General features: G+C 34.9%; 1 protein-coding gene across 1 annotated transcript; it reads left to right on the forward strand.

The window, feature by feature from the left end:
• Window positions 1-1,012: 1,012 nt before the first annotated feature.
• On the forward strand, window positions 1,013-23,335 carry LOC111986148 (alcohol-forming fatty acyl-CoA reductase). Its single transcript, XM_065762791.1, is given in 12 exon segments — window positions 1,013-1,250; window positions 2,215-2,603; window positions 5,511-5,619; window positions 18,676-18,779; window positions 19,332-19,534; window positions 19,626-19,726; window positions 19,950-20,142; window positions 20,638-20,799; window positions 20,948-21,029; window positions 21,177-21,443; window positions 22,615-22,742; window positions 22,826-23,335. Coding segments are annotated over 12 exon segments (2,133 nt in total). The 3' UTR covers window positions 22,983-23,335.
• Window positions 23,336-24,041: the final 706 nt, after the last annotated feature.

Genomic DNA, 24,041 nt, shown 5'->3' on the forward strand with positions numbered 1-24,041 from the left:
GAGAATTCAATCTAGTAAGAGAATAGAAAATGAAGATGATTTTTTTTTAAAGGTCAAGAGTGCTTATCTCATGCTTGCTTGTTTGTGCACACCTCTTTGAAAGTGTTCAATTCTTGTTTGTGGTATCTTAATCGTGGATGCTCTCGTCATATGATAGGAGATAAATCACTGTTTAAGTCTCTTAAAGAGAAGGTTGGTGACTATGTAACATTTGGGGATGGAAGCCATGCTCAAGTTCTTGGCAAAGGGACTGGGGCTACCTTTATTGAAAGATGTTCTATATATCAAAGGGCTTAAGGCGAATCTCTTGAGCATCACTCAAATATGTGATGAGGATTTTCTTGTTCAATTCTCAAAGAAAGGGTGTGTGATCATCAATGAAGTAGGGATTCAAGTCTTTGAGGGATATAGGACTACCAACAATTGCTATGGAGTAGTTCTTACACCAAATATTTCTTGTAGGAGTGCTTGAGTCGATGAGTTGGAACTTTGGCATCAAAGATTTGGCCATGCAAATTTCAAACAAGTGGCAAATGTGTCCAAACTTGAAGCTATTGTAGGGCTCCCAAAATTTGGAAATGTGGAGAAGACCATTCGTAGCGCTTGTCAAATGGGAAAACAAAAAAAGGTGAATCATCAAAAGATGAATGTGATCTCTACATCACGTTGCTTAGAGCTTTTCCATGTTGATTTAATGGGGCCCACAAGAATAGAAAGCTTAGGAGGAAAACGGTATATTATGGTCATCGTCCATGATTTCTCAAGATACACATGGGTGGAATTTCTTAGAGAGAAATCAAAAGCATGTGAGAAGGTGGGGAATCTTGGCAAGAGGCTTCAAAACGAGAAAGGTATAACAATTGTCAAGATAAGAAGTGACCATGGCAAGGAGTTTAAGAATGCAAGATTTAAATCCTTTTGTGAGAAGAATGGGATCAGGAAAGAGTTTTTAGCTCCTAAAACTCCTCATCAAACTGGGGTGGTTGAAAGGAAGAACTAGATGATTCAAGAAATGGCAAGAGTTATGCTACTTAACAAGCAAATTCCTCAAAAATTTTGGGGAGAAGCCCTGAACACCTCATGTCACATTGACAATAGAATATTCTTCCAAGCGAAAACAAAGAAGACTGTATATGAAATTTGGAATGGGAAGAAGCCAAAAGTGAAATACTTTCGAGTCTATAGGAGTAAGTGTTACATTCTAAATGATCAGGAAAACCTTGAAAAATTTGATGCAAAAAGTGATGAAGGTATCTTTCTCAGGTACTTAACAACAAGCTAGGCATATAGAGTCTTCAACAAGAGGACAAAAAGGGTGATGGAGTCCATCAATTTGGTCATTGATGATGCCATAACAAAAGTGCTATTGATGATAGTGGAGAAGGAGCAAGCTCCAAAGAAACTATCATTGAGATTGAAGCCAAAGATGTTGAAGTGGAAGAACGTTCACCGGAAAGAGAATCCACTCCCGCGAATTCTAGAATGGAGACAAGATCATTGTCTAGATCCTCAAATCCTCTCACCCTTCCTAAAGTCCATCCTCCTATCTCCTAGAATGATGAAGTGTCCATCTCAAAGAAGCCATCATCTAGAGTGGTTAAAAATCATCCGGAAAGTAATATTATTGGTTCTCTAGATGAAGGTCTTCATCTTAGAAAGGGGAACACAATTATCGCAAAGTATGTGACTTATCATTGCTACCTTGCTCAATTTGAGCCAAAAAGGGTAGAAGAAGCTTTTCAAGATGAGAATTGGGTAGATTCAATTCATGAAGAACTAAATCAATTTACGAGGAATGATGTATGGGAACTTGTCCCAAGGCCCAAAGACGCTCATGTCATTAGCACCAAATAGATTTTCAGAAATAAGATGGATGAGGATGGTGAGATAATAAAAAATAAGTCTTGATTGGTGGCTTTACACTTAAGTGGAAGGAGTAGATTTTGATGAATCCTTTACTCCTGTAGCTAGACTTGAGTCTATTCACATCCTTTTTTCCATCGCATGTATTATGGATTTCAAACTCTATGAAATGGATATGAAATGTGCCTTTCTCAATGGATTCCTAAATGAAAAAGTCTTTGTTGAACAACCCAAAGGTTTCCAAGATCCTTACTTTCCGTATCATGTTTTGAGATTGAAGAAGGAACTCTATGGATTGAAACAAGCACCTAGAGCATGGTATGATTGGCTTATAAATTATCTCTTGGATAGATGAGAAAGATAAGAACTATCTTCTTGTAGCTCAAGTGTATGTTGATGACATAGTATTTGGAGCCACCATAGACGCCCGTGCTATAGAGTTTTTTGAAGAAATGAAGGAGTTCGAAATGAGTATAGTGGGAGAACTTACATTTTTCTTAGGTCTTCAAGTTAAACAAAGGAAGGATGGTATATTCATCTCTCAAGAAAAATACGCTAGAAATCTTGTCAAGAAGTTTGGACTAGAATCCAAAAAGCATGCCTCCACTCCCATGAGTTCATCTACCAATTTTAGTCTTGATTCTTCTGGGGTAGAAGTAAGTCAAACTTTGTACAGGAGCATCATTGGAAGTCTCCTATATCTCACTGCAAGCAGGCTGGACATTGCGTTTAGTGTAGGAGTATGTGGTCGTTATTAAGCAGCTCCTAAGTAGTCTCACTTGACAGTTGTGAAGAGAATCATATGCTATATTAATGGCACTCCCGAGTATAGTATGTGGTACTTAAAGGGCTCTAATGATTTTTTAGCCGGTTACTTCGATGCTGATTGAGCAGGAAGTGTTGATGATCGAAAGAGCATTTTGGGCAGATGTTTCTATCTCGAAAACAATCTTGTATCAAGGATGAATAAGAAATAAAACTCAGTATCTCTATCTACAGTTGAAGCCGAGTATATAGCTGCTGGGAGTTGTTGTACTCAACTTCTTTGGATAAAGAAACTTCTTCATGACTATAAGATTCCTCAAGAAACAATGAGTGTGTTCTGTGACAACACTAGTGCCATAAATCTTTCCAAGAATCTTNAATTCTTTCATAGTGAATTCAGGTTAGCCTTGAGGATCGGTGGGTCAAATCCTCCCCAGGTTTTTACCGTGTGGTTTCCTGGGTGATCATATCTTGTGTTATTTATTTTCCGCTGCATTATATCTTGATATGATTGTTTGGATTGTTTTAACCTAGAATTGCTTAATTTGACTAAGTAACAACTTGGCTAATTAATCTAGGCTACGCAATCTGTGTGTTTTAAGGGGTCTAAAACCGTTCATATACCCAGTGAGATTTCAAGCAAAAATGTATGTACTTCTAGATGAATTACAATAGAGGTAAAAACTCTATGATTACAAGAAAGTAATAGGCCCATTAGAATTTTGGCCTAATAAGAAAAAGGCCCAACTAGACCATTGGAAACTTATTACTCATGTATGAATTGTTCTAAAATTCTCATTTAAATTTTGGCAAGCCTATGTGTTACCTAATGTAGATAACAACATGGCCTAAAGAATGTCCAAAATGACATAGCGTCAAGGAATCTTTCCAGCAACAAATGATACAAACTCCCCAAGTGCGAGTATAAATTATACGAAGAGCAAAATGATACAAACTCCCCAAGTGAGAGTATAAATCATTCGACAAGCAAAATGATATAGATTCCCATAATGGAAGTATAAATCATATGACAACCAAAATGATACAAATTCCCAAGTAGGAGTATAAATCATACAAAATTATACAAATTCCCAAATGGGAATATAAATCATACGACTAGCAAAATGATGCAAATTCCCCAAGTAGGAGTATAAATCATATGACTAGGAAAATGATAAAAAAATCCCTAAGCGAGAGTATAAATCATACGGCTAGCAAAATAATACAAATTCCCCACGTGGGAGTACAAATCATATGACTAGAAAAATGATTCAAATTCCCCAAGCGGAAGTATAAATCATACGACGAGCAAAATGATACAAATTCCCCAAGCGGGAGTATAAATTATACTACAAGCACAAATTCCCCAAGTGAGAGTATAAATCATTTGACGAGAAAAGTGATACAAATTGTCCCAACAAGAATATAAATCATATGATGAGTGAAAGTCCTTCCACAAAATGTAAACACTCGACAAACAACAACTGGAAAACATCAAGTCTTCTCCAAAGCTCCATCGTTAAAACAGCCAAGGTAAAATAAACAATTTAGCATTAAAAGTTAATTTTTGTGAAAAAGTGAAATTAATTTATTCTTCGTGAAAGAATAAAATTGTGCAATCAACGGATGATAAAAATTCTTCACATAAGAATATAAATCATGGAAGAATAAGATCATATCTATTTCTTTAATTTATATTTTATCGTATGTATTGAGTTTTATAAATGCCACTATAGGAAATGGATCTATAATGGCATTTTAAAACGCTGGTAAAGCCCATTTAAAAAAAAAAAAAAAAGGCTTATAGCAGCATTTTATAAATTCCACTATAAGTCTATAGTTATGGTACAATAGTGATGTTCAAAATTGCCACTATAAAAAACGCCACTATAGGCTAAAGGGACCTATAGTGGCATATTTAGGACTTCTAGTGTCGTTTCATGAGTGCCACTATAAAAAACGCCACTATAGCCTAATGGGACCTATAGTGGCATTTTTAGGACTTTTAGTGGTGTTTCACGAACGCCACTATAGACCCAATTTTTTGTAATGCGTTAATCCAATCAAAGTGAACCCACTTTGATACCACTTGTTACTTAGGTCAATTAAGTAGATTTAGGTTAAACAATAATATATCATATCATGCACAACGGAAAAATAAAGAACACAAGAGATATGATAACCCAGGAAAACTAATGAAACAATTTAGTTTCAAGGTAAAAAACCTGAAGATGATTTAACCTAAACAGTCCACAAGGTAACAATTCACTAATTGAATGGAAGTTTTTACAAATTATTTAATCTTAAATCTAATGCTACATCTTGTAGTACTTACTCATGTGACCACACACAACTTTGAATCCACAGACTCTTCTATTCTGAATCTGCTGCACATAAACACCCTTGTTTGTGACTTTGAGAGCCCACTCAAAACTTTAAATCATCAGCTATGTATGATCTTGTTGCATCAACTTCAGATCTGCCGGTTTTATAGATGTGTAAATGGAATTCCGGTGGTGACTTTGAACGGAGAAGGCACAACACCTTTTAGAGCTCAAAAAAAAAGCTCCAAAGTCATAATAAAATGTGCCTTAGGGTTTCCTTTAAACACTAGGAGAATTAGATATGAAACTCTAATCACTTAATGCACTTAATGAGCTATTGGGTTTTAATTAAATTCTGCAGATCCATGTCTTGATCGGTTGAGCCTTCTTCTTGATTGGTTGAACTTGGCATGTTTTGAATTCCTGAACTTGCAGCTTCCTTATTTTTATATTCTAACTTTTAGCACCTTAAGCATTGTCTAATCATATATAGAGACTTAGGAATCTATATCTAGGCAAGTTTGTGTTCATGATTTGCCAATTGTTCTAAACTTTTAGAACATAACACCATCAACTACTCTCTTTCCTTGTCCCATGGAAGGTATACTCTAGTTTTTTGAGAACAAGACTATTTTAGTCACTGCTGCCACAGGTTTTCTAGCAAAAGGTTCTCTCTCTCTTCACAATAAGTGTCAGGGTCATATTTTCTATATAATTGGCTAATTCTTTTACAAAACTCACTTTACTTGTAATTAGGTAAATCTAAGTTGGGTTTAATGTATCAAGTAATATGTTGTTCAAACTATAAGGTTGAATTTATTCAACTATGTGTTGGCTTTATTCCGTACCAAATTTGCTTGTAATTCAGTATTTAGAAACCTTGTATTTAGGTGGGAATAATGTAAGGGTTGTGTATGAGAGAGTGTGAAGAATTGATCAAGTATGTGCAATCAAAAGGTAACTCTCGACTAACTCGCGAGTGGTGACTCGCCAGAATGTGTCATGCATGTGGAGCATGTAGGAAGTTGAAGGGTTAAGACAGTTGGATCACTATAGGACAAAAATTACAGACTGACCTTTCTATTATCTGGTGACTGGAACTCGTGACTCATCTCAGTTGCGAGTGACTCGCTAGTGCACCCTGTTTTACTGAAAAATGACTTTTCACATTCCTTCTCATACCCTACTATAAATACCCTTATACCCATGAAATGTAAAGAGCTTCCAAAGAGAATTTTGAGAGATAAACCCCAGAGAACAACAAGATTGATTCATTCACAATATTATACATTTGATTCTCCAAATTCCTCTACTCTCATATTCTCCATTGTCATACCCATGAGAGGATCTTAAGCCATATCTTTACCTCACCACATTCAGAGCAGTGAGAAGGTTCTTGGTGTTTGAGAAGCAATTCATTTTGGTTGATGCAATGGGCTAATTGCGAGATCCAGTAAGCTAGAGAAGACAAGGTTAGGCGTAATCCTGTCGGAACAAGAAGCTTGGAGGGCTTAGGTGCATCGAGTAGATTAGCCTTAGAGGGTCTATTGCTATTCATGTATCCCAAATGATTTTCTAGTAGATCATTTTACCGCTTGAAGGGCAGCAGAGAGGTTTTTCGTCGAGTTCTTCGGTTTCCTCTTTCATAATATGTACCAGTGTTATCTTGCGTTTACTTCTCTCTATCCCTTACTCTTTACTTTTAATTACGGCCCTGTTGTGATTAAATTATGGCTTAGAGTAGTTTGCATATTTGGGTATAGCTTATATTTATCATTCCGCACATATATTGTTTGAATATAAGCTTGTTTTGGAATATTTGAATTTGGGGGTCTAAACATTCACCAGTGTTTTATACACTAAGTGAGCTTTCAATTGATATCAAAACGAGTACACTTTGACAGATTTATATATCCTTAGTGTGATCTTAGACCCCTTATAGCTATGGATGAAGCTATGGAAAAGGTCATGTTGAATTGTGGTACAAATGTTTGTTATAATGACTCTATGAGTATTTTTAAAGATTGTCCTAACAATGAACTCCTAGAGTTATTAAAAACAAAGAAACATGCTAGAATGTTTGTTCACATGCTAAAGTATCTTGAACACAAGAACCATGTCTTACACAATAGTTTATGTGAGTCAAATTCATTGACTGACAAAGTTGATCACCTTAAAAAGAGAATTCAATCTAGTAAGAGAATAGAAAATGAAGATGATTTTTTTTTAAAGGTCAAGAGTGCTTATCTCATGCTTGCTTGTTTGTGCACACCTCTTTGAAAGTGTTCAATTCTTGTTTGTGGTATCTTAATCGTGGATGCTCTCGTCATATGATAGGAGATAAATCACTGTTTAAGTCTCTTAAAGAGAAGGTTGGTGACTATGTAACATTTGGGGATGGAAGCCATGCTCAAGTTCTTGGCAAAGGGACTGGGGCTACCTTTATTGAAAGATGTTCTATATATCAAAGGGCTTAAGGCGAATCTCTTGAGCATCACTCAAATATGTGATGAGGATTTTCTTGTTCAATTCTCAAAGAAAGGGTGTGTGATCATCAATGAAGTAGGGATTCAAGTCTTTGAGGGATATAGGACTACCGACAATTGCTATGGAGTAGTTCTTACACCAAATATTTCTTGTAGGAGTGCTCGAGTCGATGAGTTGGAACTTTGGCATCAAATATTTGGCCATGCAAATTTCAAACAAGTGGCAAATGTGTCCAAACTTGAAGCTATTGTAGGGCTCCCAAAATTTGGAAATGTGGAGAAGACCATTCGTAGCGCTTGTCAAATGGGAAAACAAAAAAAGGTGAATCATCAAAAGATGAATGTGATCTCTACATCACGTTGCTTAGAGCTTTTCCATGTTGATTTAATGGGGCCCACAAGAATAGAAAGCTTAGGAGGAAAACGGTATATTATGGTCATCGTCCATGATTTCTCAAGATACACATGGGTGGAATTTCTTAGAGAGAAATCAAAAGCATGTGAGAAGGTGGGGAATCTTGGCAAGAGGCTTCAAAACGAGAAAGGTATAACAATTGTCAAGATAAGAAGTGACCATGGCAAGGAGTTTAAGAATGCAAGATTTAAATCCTTTTGTGAGAAGAATGGGATCAGGAAAGAGTTTTTAGCTCCTAAAACTCCTCATCAAACTGGGGTGGTTGAAAGGAAGAACTAGATGATTCAAGAAATGGCAAGAGTTATGCTACTTAACAAGCAAATTCCTCAAAAATTTTGGGGAGAAGCCCTGAACACCTCATGTCACATTGACAATAGAATATTCTTCCAAGCGAAAACAAAGAAGACTGTATATGAAATTTGGAATGGGAAGAAGCCAAAAGTGAAATACTTTCGAGTCTATAGGAGTAAGTGTTACATTCTAAATGATCAGGAAAACCTTGAAAAATTTGATGCAAAAAGTGATGAAGGTATCTTTCTCAGGTACTTAACAACAAGCTAGGCATATAGAGTCTTCAACAAGAGGACAAAAAGGGTGATGGAGTCCATCAATTTGGTCATTGATGATGCCATAACAAAAGTGCTATTGATGATAGTGGAGAAGGAGCAAGCTCCAAAGAAACTATCATTGAGATTGAAGCCAAAGATGTTAAAGTGGAAGAACGTTCACCGGAAAGAGAATCCACTCCCGCGAATTCTAGAATGGAGACAAGATCATTGTCTAGATCCTCAAATCCTCTCACCCTTCCTAAAGTCCATCCTCCTATCTCCTAGAATGATGAAGTGTCCATCTCAAAGAAGCCATCATCTAGAGTGGTTAAAAATCATCCGGAAAGTAATATTATTGGTTCTCTAGATGAAGGTCTTCATCTTAGAAAGGGGAACACAATTATCGCAAAGTATGTGACTTATCATTGCTACCTTGCTCAATTTGAGCCAAAAAGGGTAGAAGAAGCTTTTCAAGATGAGAATTGGGTAGATTCAATGCATGAAGAACTAAATCAATTTACGAGGAATGATGTATGGGAACTTGTCCCAAGGCCCAAAGACGCTCATGTCATTAGCACCAAATAGATTTTCAGAAATAAGATGGATGAGGATGGTGAGATAATAAAAAATAAGTCTCGATTGGTGGCTTTACACTTAAGTGGAAGGAGTAGATTTTGATGAATCCTTTACTCCTGTAGCTAGACTTGAGTCTATTCGCATCCTTTTTTCCATCGCATGTATTATGGATTTCAAACTCTATGAAATGGATATGAAATGTGCCTTTCTCAATGGATTCCTAAATGAAAAAGTCTTTGTTGAACAACCCAAAGGTTTCCAAGATCCTTACTTTCCGTATCATGTTTTGAGATTGAAGAAGGAACTCTATGGATTGAAACAAGCACCTAGAGCATGGTATGATTGGCTTATAAATTATCTCTTGGATAGATGAGAAAGATAAGAACTATCTTCTTGTAGCTCAAGTGTATGTTGATGACATAGTATTTGGAGCCACCATAGACGCCCGTGCTATAGAGTTTTTTGAAGAAATGAAGGAGTTCGAAATGAGTATAGTGGGAGAACTTACATTTTTCTTAGGTCTTCAAGTTAAACAAAGGAAGGATGGTATATTCATCTCTCAAGAAAAATACGCTAGAAATCTTGTCAAGAAGTTTGGACTAGAATCCAAAAAGCATGCCTCCACTCCCATGAGTTCATCTACCAATTTTAGTCTTGATTCTTCTGGGGTAGAAGTAAGTCAAACTTTGTACAGGAGCATCATTGGAAGTCTCCTATATCTCACTGCAAGCAGGCTGGACATTGCGTTTAGTGTAGGAGTATGTGGTCGTTATTAAGCAGCTCCTAAGTAGTCTCACTTGACAGTTGTGAAGAGAATCATATGCTATATTAATGGCACTCCCGAGTATAGTATGTGGTACTTAAAGGGCTCTAATGATTTTTTAGCCGGTTACTTCGATGCTGATTGAGCAGGAAGTGTTGATGATCGAAAGAGCATTTTGGGCAGATGTTTCTATCTCGAAAACAATCTTGTATCAAGGATGAATAAGAAATAAAACTCAGTATCTCTATCTACAGTTGAAGCCGAGTATATAGCTGCTGGGAGTTGTTGTACTCAACTTCTTTGGATAAAGAAACTTCTTCATGACTATAAGATTCCTCAAGAAACAATGAGTGTGTTCTGTGACAACACTAGTGCCATAAATCTTTCCAAGAATCCTGTTCAGCACTTAAAGTCCAAGCACATAGAGATTTGCTACCACTTCACCTGTGATTTGGTGGATGATAAAATCATATGTCTTGAATTCATCAATACGAACAACCATAAGACGGACATCTTCACCAAACCTCTCGATGGTCCTCAGTTCGAATCGCTTCGTAAGACCGTTGGTGTCAGTATCATTCCTTGAATCTCATGTGTGTTGTGTGTTTTACATATCAATCTTGAATTGGTCTTAATTGAGTAAAGCACACACTACTTTGTTGGAAGCATGTTTTTGTTGTTTAAAAGCTTTGGTTGTTTGTTTTTGTTTTTGATCATTCTTTACTTGCTTTGTGTCAAAAATTCAAAAACACATAAAATGTATAAAATCTGAAAAGTTTGATTGGCATTGTTGTATATTGTCACATGCATATTTGGCTTTGTACCTCAATACTAATGGCGTTGTGCATTAGTGAGCTTAGCTTGTTCTCTTTACACTTGTATTTTTGTGGGAAACATCTTGATATCTAAGAGATTGTTGTAAATAAATTTTCAAACTTGTCATGAATGATTAGTCCATAGTTTTGTTGATCTTGAGACATGCGTAGACTTGTGCCTATATTTCTTCCCACTCATTTTGTTTTTTGTTTAAGAGCTCAACCAATGTCAAATCTCGAAAAGAGATAATGAGTTGAAAAAGTCGTTGCACATACTAGTATTTGACTAGGAAAAAGGGAAAACAACTTGCATTAAAATGTATGGTGCCTAAATCTCAGACAATTTTTCAAAACCTTTTAAGTTTCCCTCGCATCACGTGCTTTTCTCTGCCTTTTCTACCTCTCCCTCTTTCAAAACCGTCATTTTCACTCCAAAAACCTTCATTTTCATCTTCAATCTTCACTCAAAATCCAAGGAAAGGTATGGTTTTTCACTTCTTTTCACTCTATTTCAAGTTTAAAACCTTATTTTTCATGGATTTGTTATTTGTGTTGAGATATTGAAATATGGTTGATGAACATGAGTTTTTGTTATTGTTGATGAAATTGTTGTATGGGTTTTGTTGAGGATGATGGTATAATACTTGTTTTACACGCTTTACATGTTTTTATTACATGCTTATGCATTATACTATATTTTGTGTTGTGTTGTGTATACCATATTGATGATAAAATGTCTTTTAGATGTTTTTTGTGTATTTTTGGACTCCATTGAGTACAAAAATCTTGGGGATAATCATGTTTTCTTGTTTTGAAACATCAAATGATTATGTGTTTTCACACTTTGCCTCTTGCATGTTTTCATGCCTTATATGCACACTTTTTCATATGATGTACACGCACACATCCTTTGACATGTTGAGTGACTAATGCCATGATTATATCATGCTTTGATGTTTAGCATCTTCACATGTCAATTTTGTTTGAATTGCTCTTTAAATTTCAATTTTTAGGGTTTAATTCATAGTTTATTGTTTTTGGTACTAACTTGTTACTAATCAAGTTTGTTAGCAGCTATTGTGCTCTGTTTTTGTGGTATTTACTACTATGTTTTGTAGATGGCTCCACAAAAATCTACTACTCAACGTGGTGACAAGAGAAAGCACTTTGACAATAGCCTATTTTGCTCCCCTCAACACTTTGAGCGGTATTCCCATCAATTCGAAACTGCTCCTATCATTCAGGAGAGATATGTGAATCTTGTTGATCTCAAGGATTCCTTCATTCCTAGTTGTTTTGAAGGGAAAGGCTGGGAAAAACTCCTTGGTGATCTTCCTGAACCTTTGATCATAGAGTTCTATGCAAATACATCGCTCAAAGAAGATCACATAGAATGCTGGGTTAGAGGTCATGCATTCACTCTTGACATGGGGGACATTGATGCTTTACTTGGAATTGAAGAACAAGATCATGAAGGGTTCATTCCATTCAAGGATAGAATGGTCTCTCTAGAGTCTGTGCAGCTCCGCATTGGTGGCTATACGGAAGGAAGATGCCTCAACACAACCTCCTTTCCTTGAGATTTAAGATGCCTCACCTATATCATGATGTTCAACTTGTATCCGGTAAGGAAGTTGACCACCATCAACAATGCTAAAGCCATATTCCTCATGGAGGTTCGTGAGAAAATCTACATTGACATTGGTACACACTTGTATATCATCGTTGCCAAAGCTATAAAGGCAACCTCAAAGGGAAAGCTTGTTCTCCCAAGTCTTATAATGAGGATCCTTCATGAAAATGATGTGTGGAGACTCCACAACACATAAGCCTAATGACTTCAACTTCTTCCATAAACTCTCAAACAATCCTAAGAAGTAGGATTCGACTTCATGGAGCTGTACAAGCTGAAGAGCCCGAAGATGAACCTCCTATTGAGATAGAGACTGAAGTGGAAGGACAACAACCTCCTCCAAGATGTGGTGGTGGTCGAGGTAGGAGCAGAGCATCATCATCTTCATCCATTCCTCCAGATGCTTTCCAGATAATTCTTGAGAGGATTGATGGTCTAAGGGATGTAGCAACTGAGCACTCCAACAGCCTTGCAGCTATCCAAGATCAAATCAACTTGTTGGCAGCCAAGTTTGATAGCTTCACTCCAGCCTTAGCCCTTTGGCCATTCTGGTCAAAAAAGAGGGAGTGGTATTAGGGTAGCTCTTGAAGGGGAGCCTATCTTGAGGGGGAGCACATTTCATAGTTTTCATAACATTTATATTTTTATAGTTTTTATGGTTTTCATAGCACCTTATTTTAGTACTCTATTGGTTTTAGTACTTTGGTTTTAAAATGCTTGGATATTTTGCGTTATGGATACTTGGATGTTTTAGCTATTTAAATTATACTTTATTATGTACCTTTGTTTATGTAGCTTAGTACTTTTAGTTAATGTTTTTCATTTTCTTTAGTACTTTTGTGCCCTTGTTGGATCTTGTATCCTTGATACAATTGCTTTAGTATTCTTGCATCAGTTGAGTGTTGGACATGCAATTAATACTTTGCATTGAGCTTATTTGCTTGCATGTTCGGATGTTCATTCACCGTGTGAATGTTCATTGTAGTCACTATTTATAGTGATTGTTCTTGTATGATCAAGTTATACTTCATTGTTATATTCATACTTGCTTGATCTTATTATGCTTGCTCCATATGCATTCTAAATTTTCCGCTTACAATGAACTTAATGAGTGCATTTTGTGATATTGTTTTTAGAAGACTTGTTCGTATGGTTCAAAAGCTTCACAGATCTAGAATTAGATGTGGGTGAATTTTGGCAATTGTTCCTAACTCACATTTTTAAGTCTAGAGTCTTTTTTAGGGTTTTGTCACGGAATAGCCAAAGGGGGAGATTGTAAGGTTGAATTTATTCAACTATGTGTTGGGTTTCTTCTGTTCCAAATTTTCTTATAATTCAGTATTTAGAAATCCTATATTTAGGTGAGAATAATGTAAGGGTTATGTGTGAGAGAATGTGAAGAATTGATCAAGTGTGTGCAATCAAGAGGCAACCCGTGACTGAATCTTGCGATTGACTCGCGAGTGGTGACTCGCTAGAATGTGTCACACATGTGGAGCATGCAGGAAGTTGAAGGGTCAGAACAGCTAGATCAATACTAGACATAAATTATAGACTAGCCTTTCTATTATCTGGCGACTGGAACTCGTGACTCATCCCAGTCGCGAGTGACTCACCAGTGAATCTTGTTTTGCTGAAAAATGACTTTTCACATTATTTCTCATACCCTACTATAAATACCCTTATACCCACGAAATGTAGAGAGTTTCTAGAGAGAATTTGGAGAGAGAAATCCCAGAGAACAACAAGATTGATTCATCCACAATCTTATACATTTGATTCTCCAAATTTCTCTACTCTCACCATTTCCATTATCATACCCATAAAAGGATCTTAAGCCAAATCTTTACCTCACTACATTCAGAATAGTGAGTGTTAGGATTAGTGCTCTTAAATTCTATTGTATGATACTACATATGACATTATGTATAACTTAATGTTGTGATTAATAAATTTGTTTTATTATTATCTGAAATAATGGTAACATGAATATTCAGATATTATCATAAAGTCCATGAGATGCATAGTATGTGATTTATATGATTTAGTCACAGAAGATATAAGTCACAAGTTCTTTATAAACTCAGAATTTTAATTCGTAGTCGGTGATGAAATTGGGCATTTCATCTGCGAAGACTATAACATATCAACTAAGATGATTTGTCTTGATTATAAAAATGAAGACTTCTAGTTGATGTATTGATATGTTTTAAGAGTTAAAACATATTGAACTAGACCACTATGAGATTTATTTTTCTCTTAACAACTTTCAAATGAATAATAAATCTTACGACTTCTATTTACATGAAGTGTAGGTTGCTTTGATATATCAGGAGTGAGATTTAAAGTAACGGTCAAATTCTCAGTATGTTGGGCAGCCACATTTAGTGTTGATGGAACATATATTCTCAAAATGGAATTCATAGTCTCTTAACGGAGATATAAAATATTTCCTTGAGATAAGTTTAATGGGTTCAGTTATTTAGAGAGTTGGGCTTAACCACTTTAGTAAGAAATTACTAAAGTATATATATATTTATGAAATTGGATTTCATAAATATATAATGAATAACTTAATAGGATTAAACCAGATACTCAAAGATTAAGATGTAGTAATTTACAAAGTAGCAGTCTACATTTATGACTTTGTATTATTACGAATATTTTATGAAAGTGTTGCATGTACAATAAAGTATTGGGATATAATTTATTAATAAGATCTAGTGTAATTATATTTATATAGTGGTATTAAATATAATTAACAATAATTTTAGACTTGTCAAAAGTTGACAGAAAAGCTCAAGGCCCATTGGAGCTAGTGTTTTATTTGTTCCCTTTTGGTTCCACTCCAAGCCATTTACTAAAGCCCAATTGGAAATACCTAAAAGGCTAGCCCAATTAGATAATTAGTTATAAGGAGAGAAACACACAAAATTTTTGTAAGAACATGAATTGGTATGTATGTGAGTGTTAGACACTCTTTCATTCTCTTCTTAAACATACACATATAACTGATTGAGAGACCACACACTTCTTGGGCATCAAGTAGAATTGGAGTAAAGATTAAAAGTGTTCTCAATAACTTCTGATCTTTGTTTTGAAATTCGCCACACCAAGGTACACTCTCTTGTTCTTATATTTTGAAACTTACATGGCACATGTTATCAATTGCGAATGAAGTAGATCCGTTAATTTTTCTGCTGCATACATTCATATTTCCAATAGTGAGAAGGTTCTTGGTGTTTGGAAAGCAGTTTAAGAGAGAAGCAATTCATTTTGGTTGATGCAATGGGCTAATTGCGAGATCCAATAAGTTAGAGAAGATAAGGTTAGGCGTAACCCTGTTGGAGTAAGAAGTTTGGAGGGCTTAAATGCATCGGGTAGATTAGGCTTGGAGGGTCTATTGCTATTCATGTATCTCAACTGATTTTCTAGTAGATCATTTTACCGCTTGGAAGGCGGCGGAGAGGTTTTTCGCCGAGTTCTTCGGTTTTCTCTTCGATAACACGTGCCCGTGTTATCTTGCGTTTACTTCTCTCTATCCCTTACACTTTGCTTTTAATTTCTAGTGTATTGTGATTAAATTATGGCTTAAAAGTAGTTTGCATATTTGGGTATAGCTTATATTTATCATTCCGCACATACATTGTTTGAATATAAGCTTGTTTTGGAATATTTGAATTTGAGGGTCTAAACATTCACAAGTGTTTTATACACTAAGTGAACTTTCACAAACATATCAAGTGATATCATTAAAGACATGAAGGTTGATCTAAGAAACAAGTAAAAAAAAAACTATTTCATTAAAACTCGACAAATGCTGCTATCGAAGAATAATGGAGATGCTCAACACAAGCTTGATAGAAGTTCGATTTATCGAGATCTACGATTTCAGAAATCTTAGATCGAACATTCGGCCCATGATAACTTGAATGATTAGAATTTCTCTTCTTACAACCCTAGTTAAATATATGGCTTATTTTAAAAGTCATAAAGTATGAAAACAGAGACATAGAACTCATATACTCTATGTGAAGCTACTGCATTTGTGCGCCTTAGGGTTTTATAACCAAATGCTTCCTGATCTTCATCGTTTATGAAGTGAAGAACTTTGCATCCAACAACAATTAATCAAGTTGCTGGAGTTAGTCACATACTGGGATCCCTGCAAAGGAGTTGGTCACAAATTGGAGATTTGTGCAACAAAGGAAAGAAGGCTGCTACAAAATCAAGTCTAATTGGGTATTGGAGCAAAGGTTCAACTGTAAGTTGGTATTTTGGAAAAGGCCAGGGTAGTGGTAAGATTCCTCATACTTGTAATCACTTGATTATTGATTTGTGAATTCTTGGGAGTGGTGACCTTAAATTTATCCGGTGGAGTTTTTGCCTTGCAAGAGGTTTTTCCTGTTTATTAACCAATCACAGTGTTAATTTATTTTTCGCTGCATATTAGTTATTTTGTGATTTGTTAGTGTCTCCACGATTTACATGTAATTTGACATAATTAATCAATTTAGTAATTAAATTAATTAACTAGGGTCAATCTATTTTAACCCAACATTATATACAAAGTAAACCTATAATTATAAAGGAGCTAACAAACAACTACAAACTACCAATTTTTATTACAATTATTAAGGGACGTAGACAACTCGGTACAGCCATGTAAATTAGGTACCCAGATAATGTAGACTTGATGGTTTGTGGTCCAACTCGCCTACTGTACTTCAATGCAATTAATGAATACCCAAAAAAGTAAAGAAACAAGAGAGGAAGGTGCCAAAACAAAAAAAAAAAAATAAAAAAATAAATATAGACATAAAGAAAAGAAAGGTCCAACTCGCAAACCCGACTTCAATGAAATCAAATCAACTATTTTTTGCTTGAGATCATCATCATTTACTCTTTCGTCTCTAATTTCTTCTCTCGTGGAGTTGGAAGGTATAATTCCATTTTTTGAGAACAAGATTGTTAGGTTCTAAGGTCTTAGAATTTTATGTATTTAGAACTTTAATTTGTAATGTTGGCAAACCATGATCAAAACAATATATTTAATCTTGTTTAGGCTTGCTCAAAGTTGGTTTATTATTGTAAAGTTGGAATCGAGTGGCTGCAGAAGTACTTTTCGGCCTGGCTCGATCGATCGAAGAATAGACTCGATCGATCGAAAATCGCACAGGTTGACTTTTCTGCAGAATTTCCAACTCAGCCCTACTTCATTAAACGTTTAGGGTTTTATGTTTTTACTCTAGGTATATAAACTAAACCCTAGCCACGTTTTTGAGGGTTGCTCCAGTTGTATTGTTGCTCATACATTGCTGTTTTGTGTAAATCTCTTGTGAGATCTAGAGGAGCTTTCCTTTACACAAAACTTAGGGTTTTCAAGTTGGAGATCTTATCTACATCTTGATGATCAACTTAGTTGCTACCATTGAAGCTTAAAGAATATCAAGCGGGGGTGCTTGTAGCTGATTGAAGAATCCAAGAAAGAAGGAGTTCGTGGATTCGAAGCTTGCACGTGGTCGTGTCAGTAAGTTCTACTGGTGGGTAGCATTAGGAAGTCAAGCGGGGAGCTTGTAGTCCTTCTGTATGAACTTCGATTCTTTTGCATAGTGGATTCAGGTTTACCTTGAGGATAGTTAGGTCAAATCCTCCCCAGGTTTTTACCGTGTGGTTTCTTGGGTCATCATATCTTGTGTTCATTTATTTTCCGCTGCTTTATATCTTGATATGATTATTTGATTGCTTTAACCTAGAATTGCATAATTTGACTAAGGGCCCGTTTGGATGCAGCTGAAAACTGAAAACTGAAAACTGAAAATACTGTAGCAAAATAATTTTTAAATGTGTGAATAGTATCGTGGGACCCATTTTTAATGAAAAAGTTGCTGAAAAGTGAAAATTGTGGGTCCGTGAACAGTGCACAAATGTACTGTTCATTGACAAAAGTCAACAAGTGCGGCTACTGTTCATTGAACAGTAGCCGCACAGTACCGTAAACAGTGCATTTACAGTTGAAAAGGTGAATTTATACGGCTGAAAGCAAAAAAAAAAAAAAAAAAAAAAAGGAAAAAATGCAAATGCAAATCGTAAACGCTGAGGCCAAACGGTCTCTAAGTAACAACTTGGCTAATTAATCTAGGTTAACCAATCTGGTTGTGTTTTAAGGGGTCTAAAACCGTTCAAAGACTATTTTAGTCACTGGTGCCACAGGCTTTCTAGCAAAAGGTTCTCTCTCTCTCCCTGAAAAGGCATATAATATATATTAATGTTTGTGTAAATCTATAATTATAAACGACCCGTGCGTCACCCAAGTTGCTTGTATTCCACTTGGCTCCACTAATTTATAGTATATACTATATAGCACCACCTACCTGTATTTTTTGTTAACGATTTTGTGCCTGCATGTATTGAAGGATGTTGGTGTTAGTGATAAGATGTTGGTGTTAGTGATAAGTGATAACTTTGATTGCATAAATTGACACAGTTTTTGCGGAGAAAATACTCAGGGCTCAACCAAATGTGAAAAAACTCTATCTTCTTTTGAGAACTTCAGATAACAAGTCTGCTACACAACGTTTTCGGAATGAGGTACCTATTTAGTTCTTTTTAATTTTATAAGCAATAAAATGAATGCGCAGAACTATTGGTTTTTAGTTTTTACATGTAAAACACATGATTTCCTTTAGACTAAACTATAAATTACACTTTTAAGTTTAGGAAAATTTTGAATTTGGTCTGTAATGTTTAAAAACTAAAATGAGAACTAAATCAAAACTTTTAAACATCAAGGATAAAATAAAAAATGACCCTAAATTTAATTGGTTAATTTATATTTTAGTCTTTCGTTTAATTCAAGAATTATTCAATTTCCTAGGATTTAATTACATTATAATATTATACACAATAAATAGGTTCAAATACTTTTTTTTTAGTGTTTATTGCACATAAATATTTTACATAGTTTTACACACACCTCAAAAACAACTAAAATCGTGACTTAAAGTCATAATTTCAGCTAATTTTGGGACTGTATAAAATAGTTTATGCGCAATAAGTTTAACATTTTTTATCTTTAATGTACTTTTATACTATTCTAAGAGCCTTGTGTTTAATCAATCATATTTATTCGTTTATTTGTAGATACTAGGAAAGGACCTATTTATGGTACTAAGAAACAGCTTGGGCGCAAATCTAGAGTCATTTATCTCTGAAAGGGTTACTCCTATCTCTGGTGACATTTGTGACGAGAATTTAGGAATCAAAGGTTGTATATTGAGAGAAGAGATGTGGAAAGAAATAGACATCGTCTTAAATTCTGCTGCTACAACGAAATTTGATGAAAGGTGCAATGAATAATGTGTGCGTAATCAAAAGAGTCATACGATAAAATATAAATCTTCTTTACTTTTTCTATTCCTTTGTTTCCTCTTTTAGATATGATGTTGCATTGGGCACCAACACATACGGAGCTTTGCATGTTTTGAGCTTTGCGCAGAATTGTGTTAAATTGAAGGTGCTTCTCCATGTATCAACCGGTCAGTGTAGACTTGAACTCTGCCCTTATACACTAATTAGCTATTTTGAACGTCAAGTAATGATTGCTAGTGCAAAAAGAACTATCTTTTTTCTTCTTCTTCTTCTTTTTATTTTGTGTGTGTGTGTGTGTGTGTGTTCCATCTGCAATGCAAAATTATCCGTCATTGGAATATATAGTAAAACATGAGCTCTCATCAATGAACTATTGTTGTTGTTTCATAGCTTATGTGTGCGGCGAGAAGGAAGGGAACATACTAGAGAGCCCATTTTACATGGGAGACACACTAAAAGGAACCTCAAAATTAGATTTCAATGCCGAAAAAGAACTTGTGAAGGAATACCAGGATAGATTACGAGTACAAGGCGCCACGAATGAAGTAATCATATCCACCATGAAGGATTTTGGCATTGAAAGGTTTTTAAGAATCTAACATAATATGACCTGTTCAGCAGTGTCTTTTTCTTGAATCTAACAAAGTTATGTTTCCTGACTATATTATTAAAAGTTATGTTTATCATGAAGGAAACTTAGGTCCCATAGGTGTACGTAGTCTGGTCTTTGGGTGATATATGTAAAGAAGAATTTACGAAACATTAGATACATTCAAGCTTTGATCTATTGAAGGAATTTACTAACCATTAGAATCCAGTTAATCCATCAGGTTTTCTCATTGACCAGGGAAAAAAAACCTACCTATAGGAGATGTTTTTAACGCCTTTGCAGAGATAATTAATTAGAAGATGGTAGAAATTTAATGAGGGTAAACCTATTTAATGAATAATATTTAAGGTATTGTATCTATGTTTTACTCTTGCTCAAATTTGTGAATAATAATGAAGCCATTCTCTAGCAAATTAATTATTTGTTCCCTCTTTTTAATTATATTTATTTCTTTTTATTAATTGCTAGGGCAAAACTATATGGATGGTCAAACACCTACACATATACGAAGGCAATGGGAGAAATGCTTTTAGGACAATTTAATCAGAATCTGCCTCTAGTCATCATACGACCCACCATGGTAACTAGTACTTACAAAGAACCATTTTCAGGTTGGATTGAAGGCACAAGGTAATCATAGTTTGTCATGAAATTATAGAAGCTCAGAATTTTGGGTAATTGAGGTTCAAGAAAATAACATTAAATTGATTTTTTTTTTCTTGTCTTTTTCTTTTTGTGGGTGATTCATGTATTGTTACACTTAATTTTCTTGTTACAGAACCATTGATGGAGTAATTTCTGCCTACGCTAAAGGAAAATTGGAATGCTTTGCAGCCCATCCTAAGTCAATCTTAGATATAGTGAGTTAAACTCTTTCTTCATTCTTCATTCTTTATGCAAGCACATGTAGACGCACATCTGTTGCTCTTGCTTCTATGGTTGTGTTTGTACATATTTACTCTTTTCAATAAGTATATATTCAATATGAAAATTTGAAAGTCATGCAGATACCAGCAGACATGGTGGTAAATTCTATGATTGTGGCCATGGTGGCTCATGCAAATAAGTCTTCTCAGATCATCTTCCATGTTGGTTCCTCATTGAGAAATCCAATGACATTATATACTCTTAAAGAATTCCTCTTCCGGTACTTCACTAGAAATCCGTGGATTGGTAAAAATGGGAAATCAATCAAAGTCGGGAAGGGGATAGTGTTTAGCAGTATGGCTCGATTTCATGCATATATGGCTATTCGATATAAACTGCCGTTGAAGGTGTGTTTTTTACTTGGTAACCAAGATTATATACATGAAAAATGTAAGTGTAAGGCATTTGGTTCCCATATTTAGTAATAGTTTCTCATTTTCAAATTCATGGGGAAAAAAAGTGTAAAACACTAAGATAGGTGCCTATTTTTATAGGCACTGAAATGAATTCTTTATACTCTACTGAAATTTGAACAGAGGAGCGGAGGAGAGTGAAAAGAGAGAGTAGATATTTTTTGCCTTACTTGGATGTTTTTAAAAATTAAAAGAGAGGAGAGGAGATTTGATGTTGTTGATCCTCTAATTATGTTGTAGAGTTGGAAGGAAAGGAAAGGAAAATACATAAAGAAATTAGTAATTATATCATTCGTTTATTTAACTATATACTTAAGAAATTTTAAGGACAAAATAGGAAGTATATAAAATTAATTAAACTTGAATTGCTTCCCCTTCAAATTCTCACAAATTGAAGGGATTAAAAAAAGGGTTTGAGAACCCCTCCAAATCCTCTCAAATCATTTCTCCATTCCCCAATAGTCTACTCTTGTCTCTCCCAACCCAAACTTAGTGTACATCTTTATCACTTGTTTTTAGATTTAATAGAAAAATTGAGAACATTATACTGTGCAAAATATCATTTTTGATTAATGGGGCTCGCCATGGTAACTTGAAACATCAAGGAAGATATGTGTTGTGTGTGGAAGCACGCATATATATATATATATAATGTTTAATTTTCACCAGAGAAATGTGGTCAAGCCTTGTTTCTTGTATATATAAAATTGAAGTTTGGCATTTGGTGGACCTTGTAATATAGCTTTAGATGTCTCACAGTTTTACACATTATTCTACTCTATATTTTTAATCAAATTTAAATTCTATTCTAAACTTGAACCCTCCATTAAAATCTTCTATATTGTATTTTCTTTAAAAATTAAAATATATAATTTCATATACAAATACAATCATAATAAATGTCTAATACAATAATATATAATTCCATTTACAATAAATAAATAACACATATTTAACCCAGACTCTACCATTAAAATACACAATAAAATATCAAATAAATAAATAACACAAATCTCTCTCTCTCTCTCTCTCTCTCTCTCAACACACTACGTGTTCTCTATGCTATAATATCATTATTTTTATTTTCTGACTTTAATCTTTAAAGGTATTAGGGTTAGCAAATGAAGTGCTTTGCCACTACTATCGGGACATGTATATTGATCGTAAGAGGAAGGTCGCATTTGGTATGCGATTGGTTGAACTCTACAAACCATATGTATTCTTTACAGGAAGGTGGGTATTATTTAGTTTAATGCTTAATTTTTCAGTCGTGTTATCAATGTGTCAACAGATAATGGCTTTTTAATTCAATACAGTTTTGATGATTCCAACACTGAAAAGCTTCGAGTGGCAGCAAAAGAGAGTGATGCCGATTTGCATTTGTTAGATTTTGATCCAAAATGTATTGACTGGGAAGACTACATTATGAACACTCATATTCCTGGCCTGTTAAAGTACGCAATGAAACCATAACTTGAGGGATTATATGCCTTTATTTCTCAAAATGGTGTGTGTTTCGGAATTTTCTTCCCCAATAAGGGAGCATTGCTTGCTGCCATTCTGTTTAGAAACAAACTTGAAGTGGATTATTAGTTCAGAGGTTTACTTACATCGTACTCATCAACGTATATGACGTATTCAAGATTATTTAGTGTTTATGATTCAAATTGTGCAAGCAATAAATGAATAGATGTGAGAAGCTGAATAAATGTAAGTTATGAATGAATTAAGTGTGAAAAGGGAGTTAAATGGCTGAATGTGGAGTATATGTATCTCGTGCATTTGCCTATTTGTAACTGGGAGGGAAAAAATTGCCTTCCTCTCTCTCCATTATGTCTTTTATTGCGAATGTTTGAGGATGTGAATATGTGTAAACCCACTCACTTGTTTCCTTTTGAACGGTTTTGATTTTCAGCTTGTGACATTTTCCCCCAAATTATTTAGTTTGTGACATTTTACCCAAAACAACCATGCCATATTTGATTATTTCCCCAGAAAATATTTAAATCGTAGAGAGAATTCTAGACTGAATGGTAAGCTTCTTATTGCTTAACCAAGAATGAAAAGGTATGTTTAACTAATACATTAATTTATATACAACTGGGCAGAAGAAAGATAAGAATGAAAAGAAGTGGAAAAAACTGTTACAAATCCTAACTAACAGACAGAAAAGCTAATCTACGAATAACATTAAGGCACGTGTCAATTAGTTGCTTTAATATGTTATGGAACCGGTGTGACCAGCACGAGCTCAACTAATCTTCCAATACAACATCATTTAATCTCTCATTATTTCTTCTTTCTTCTTAACAGTACCCCTCAAGACCACGGCTGCTTCTGATGTAGGAGCTGCTAGTGAGTCTTGCAAAGGTTCTGGATATTTGATAGAAGCACTAAAAACATTCAACACACCTAATCTTTTTAACAAATTCATGAAAGCTGGCAAACCAAGGGCCTTTGTGAAAATATATGCTAATTGATAATTGCTTGGAATGTGGAATGTCATTATCAATCCAACTTGAATTTTTTTTC

The sequence above is a fragment of the Quercus suber genome, unplaced genomic scaffold (genome assembly GCF_002906115.3).
Source record: "Quercus suber isolate HL8 unplaced genomic scaffold, Cork oak 2.0 scaffold_474, whole genome shotgun sequence".
In the NCBI taxonomy this organism is placed as follows: domain Eukaryota; kingdom Viridiplantae; phylum Streptophyta; class Magnoliopsida; order Fagales; family Fagaceae; genus Quercus; species Quercus suber.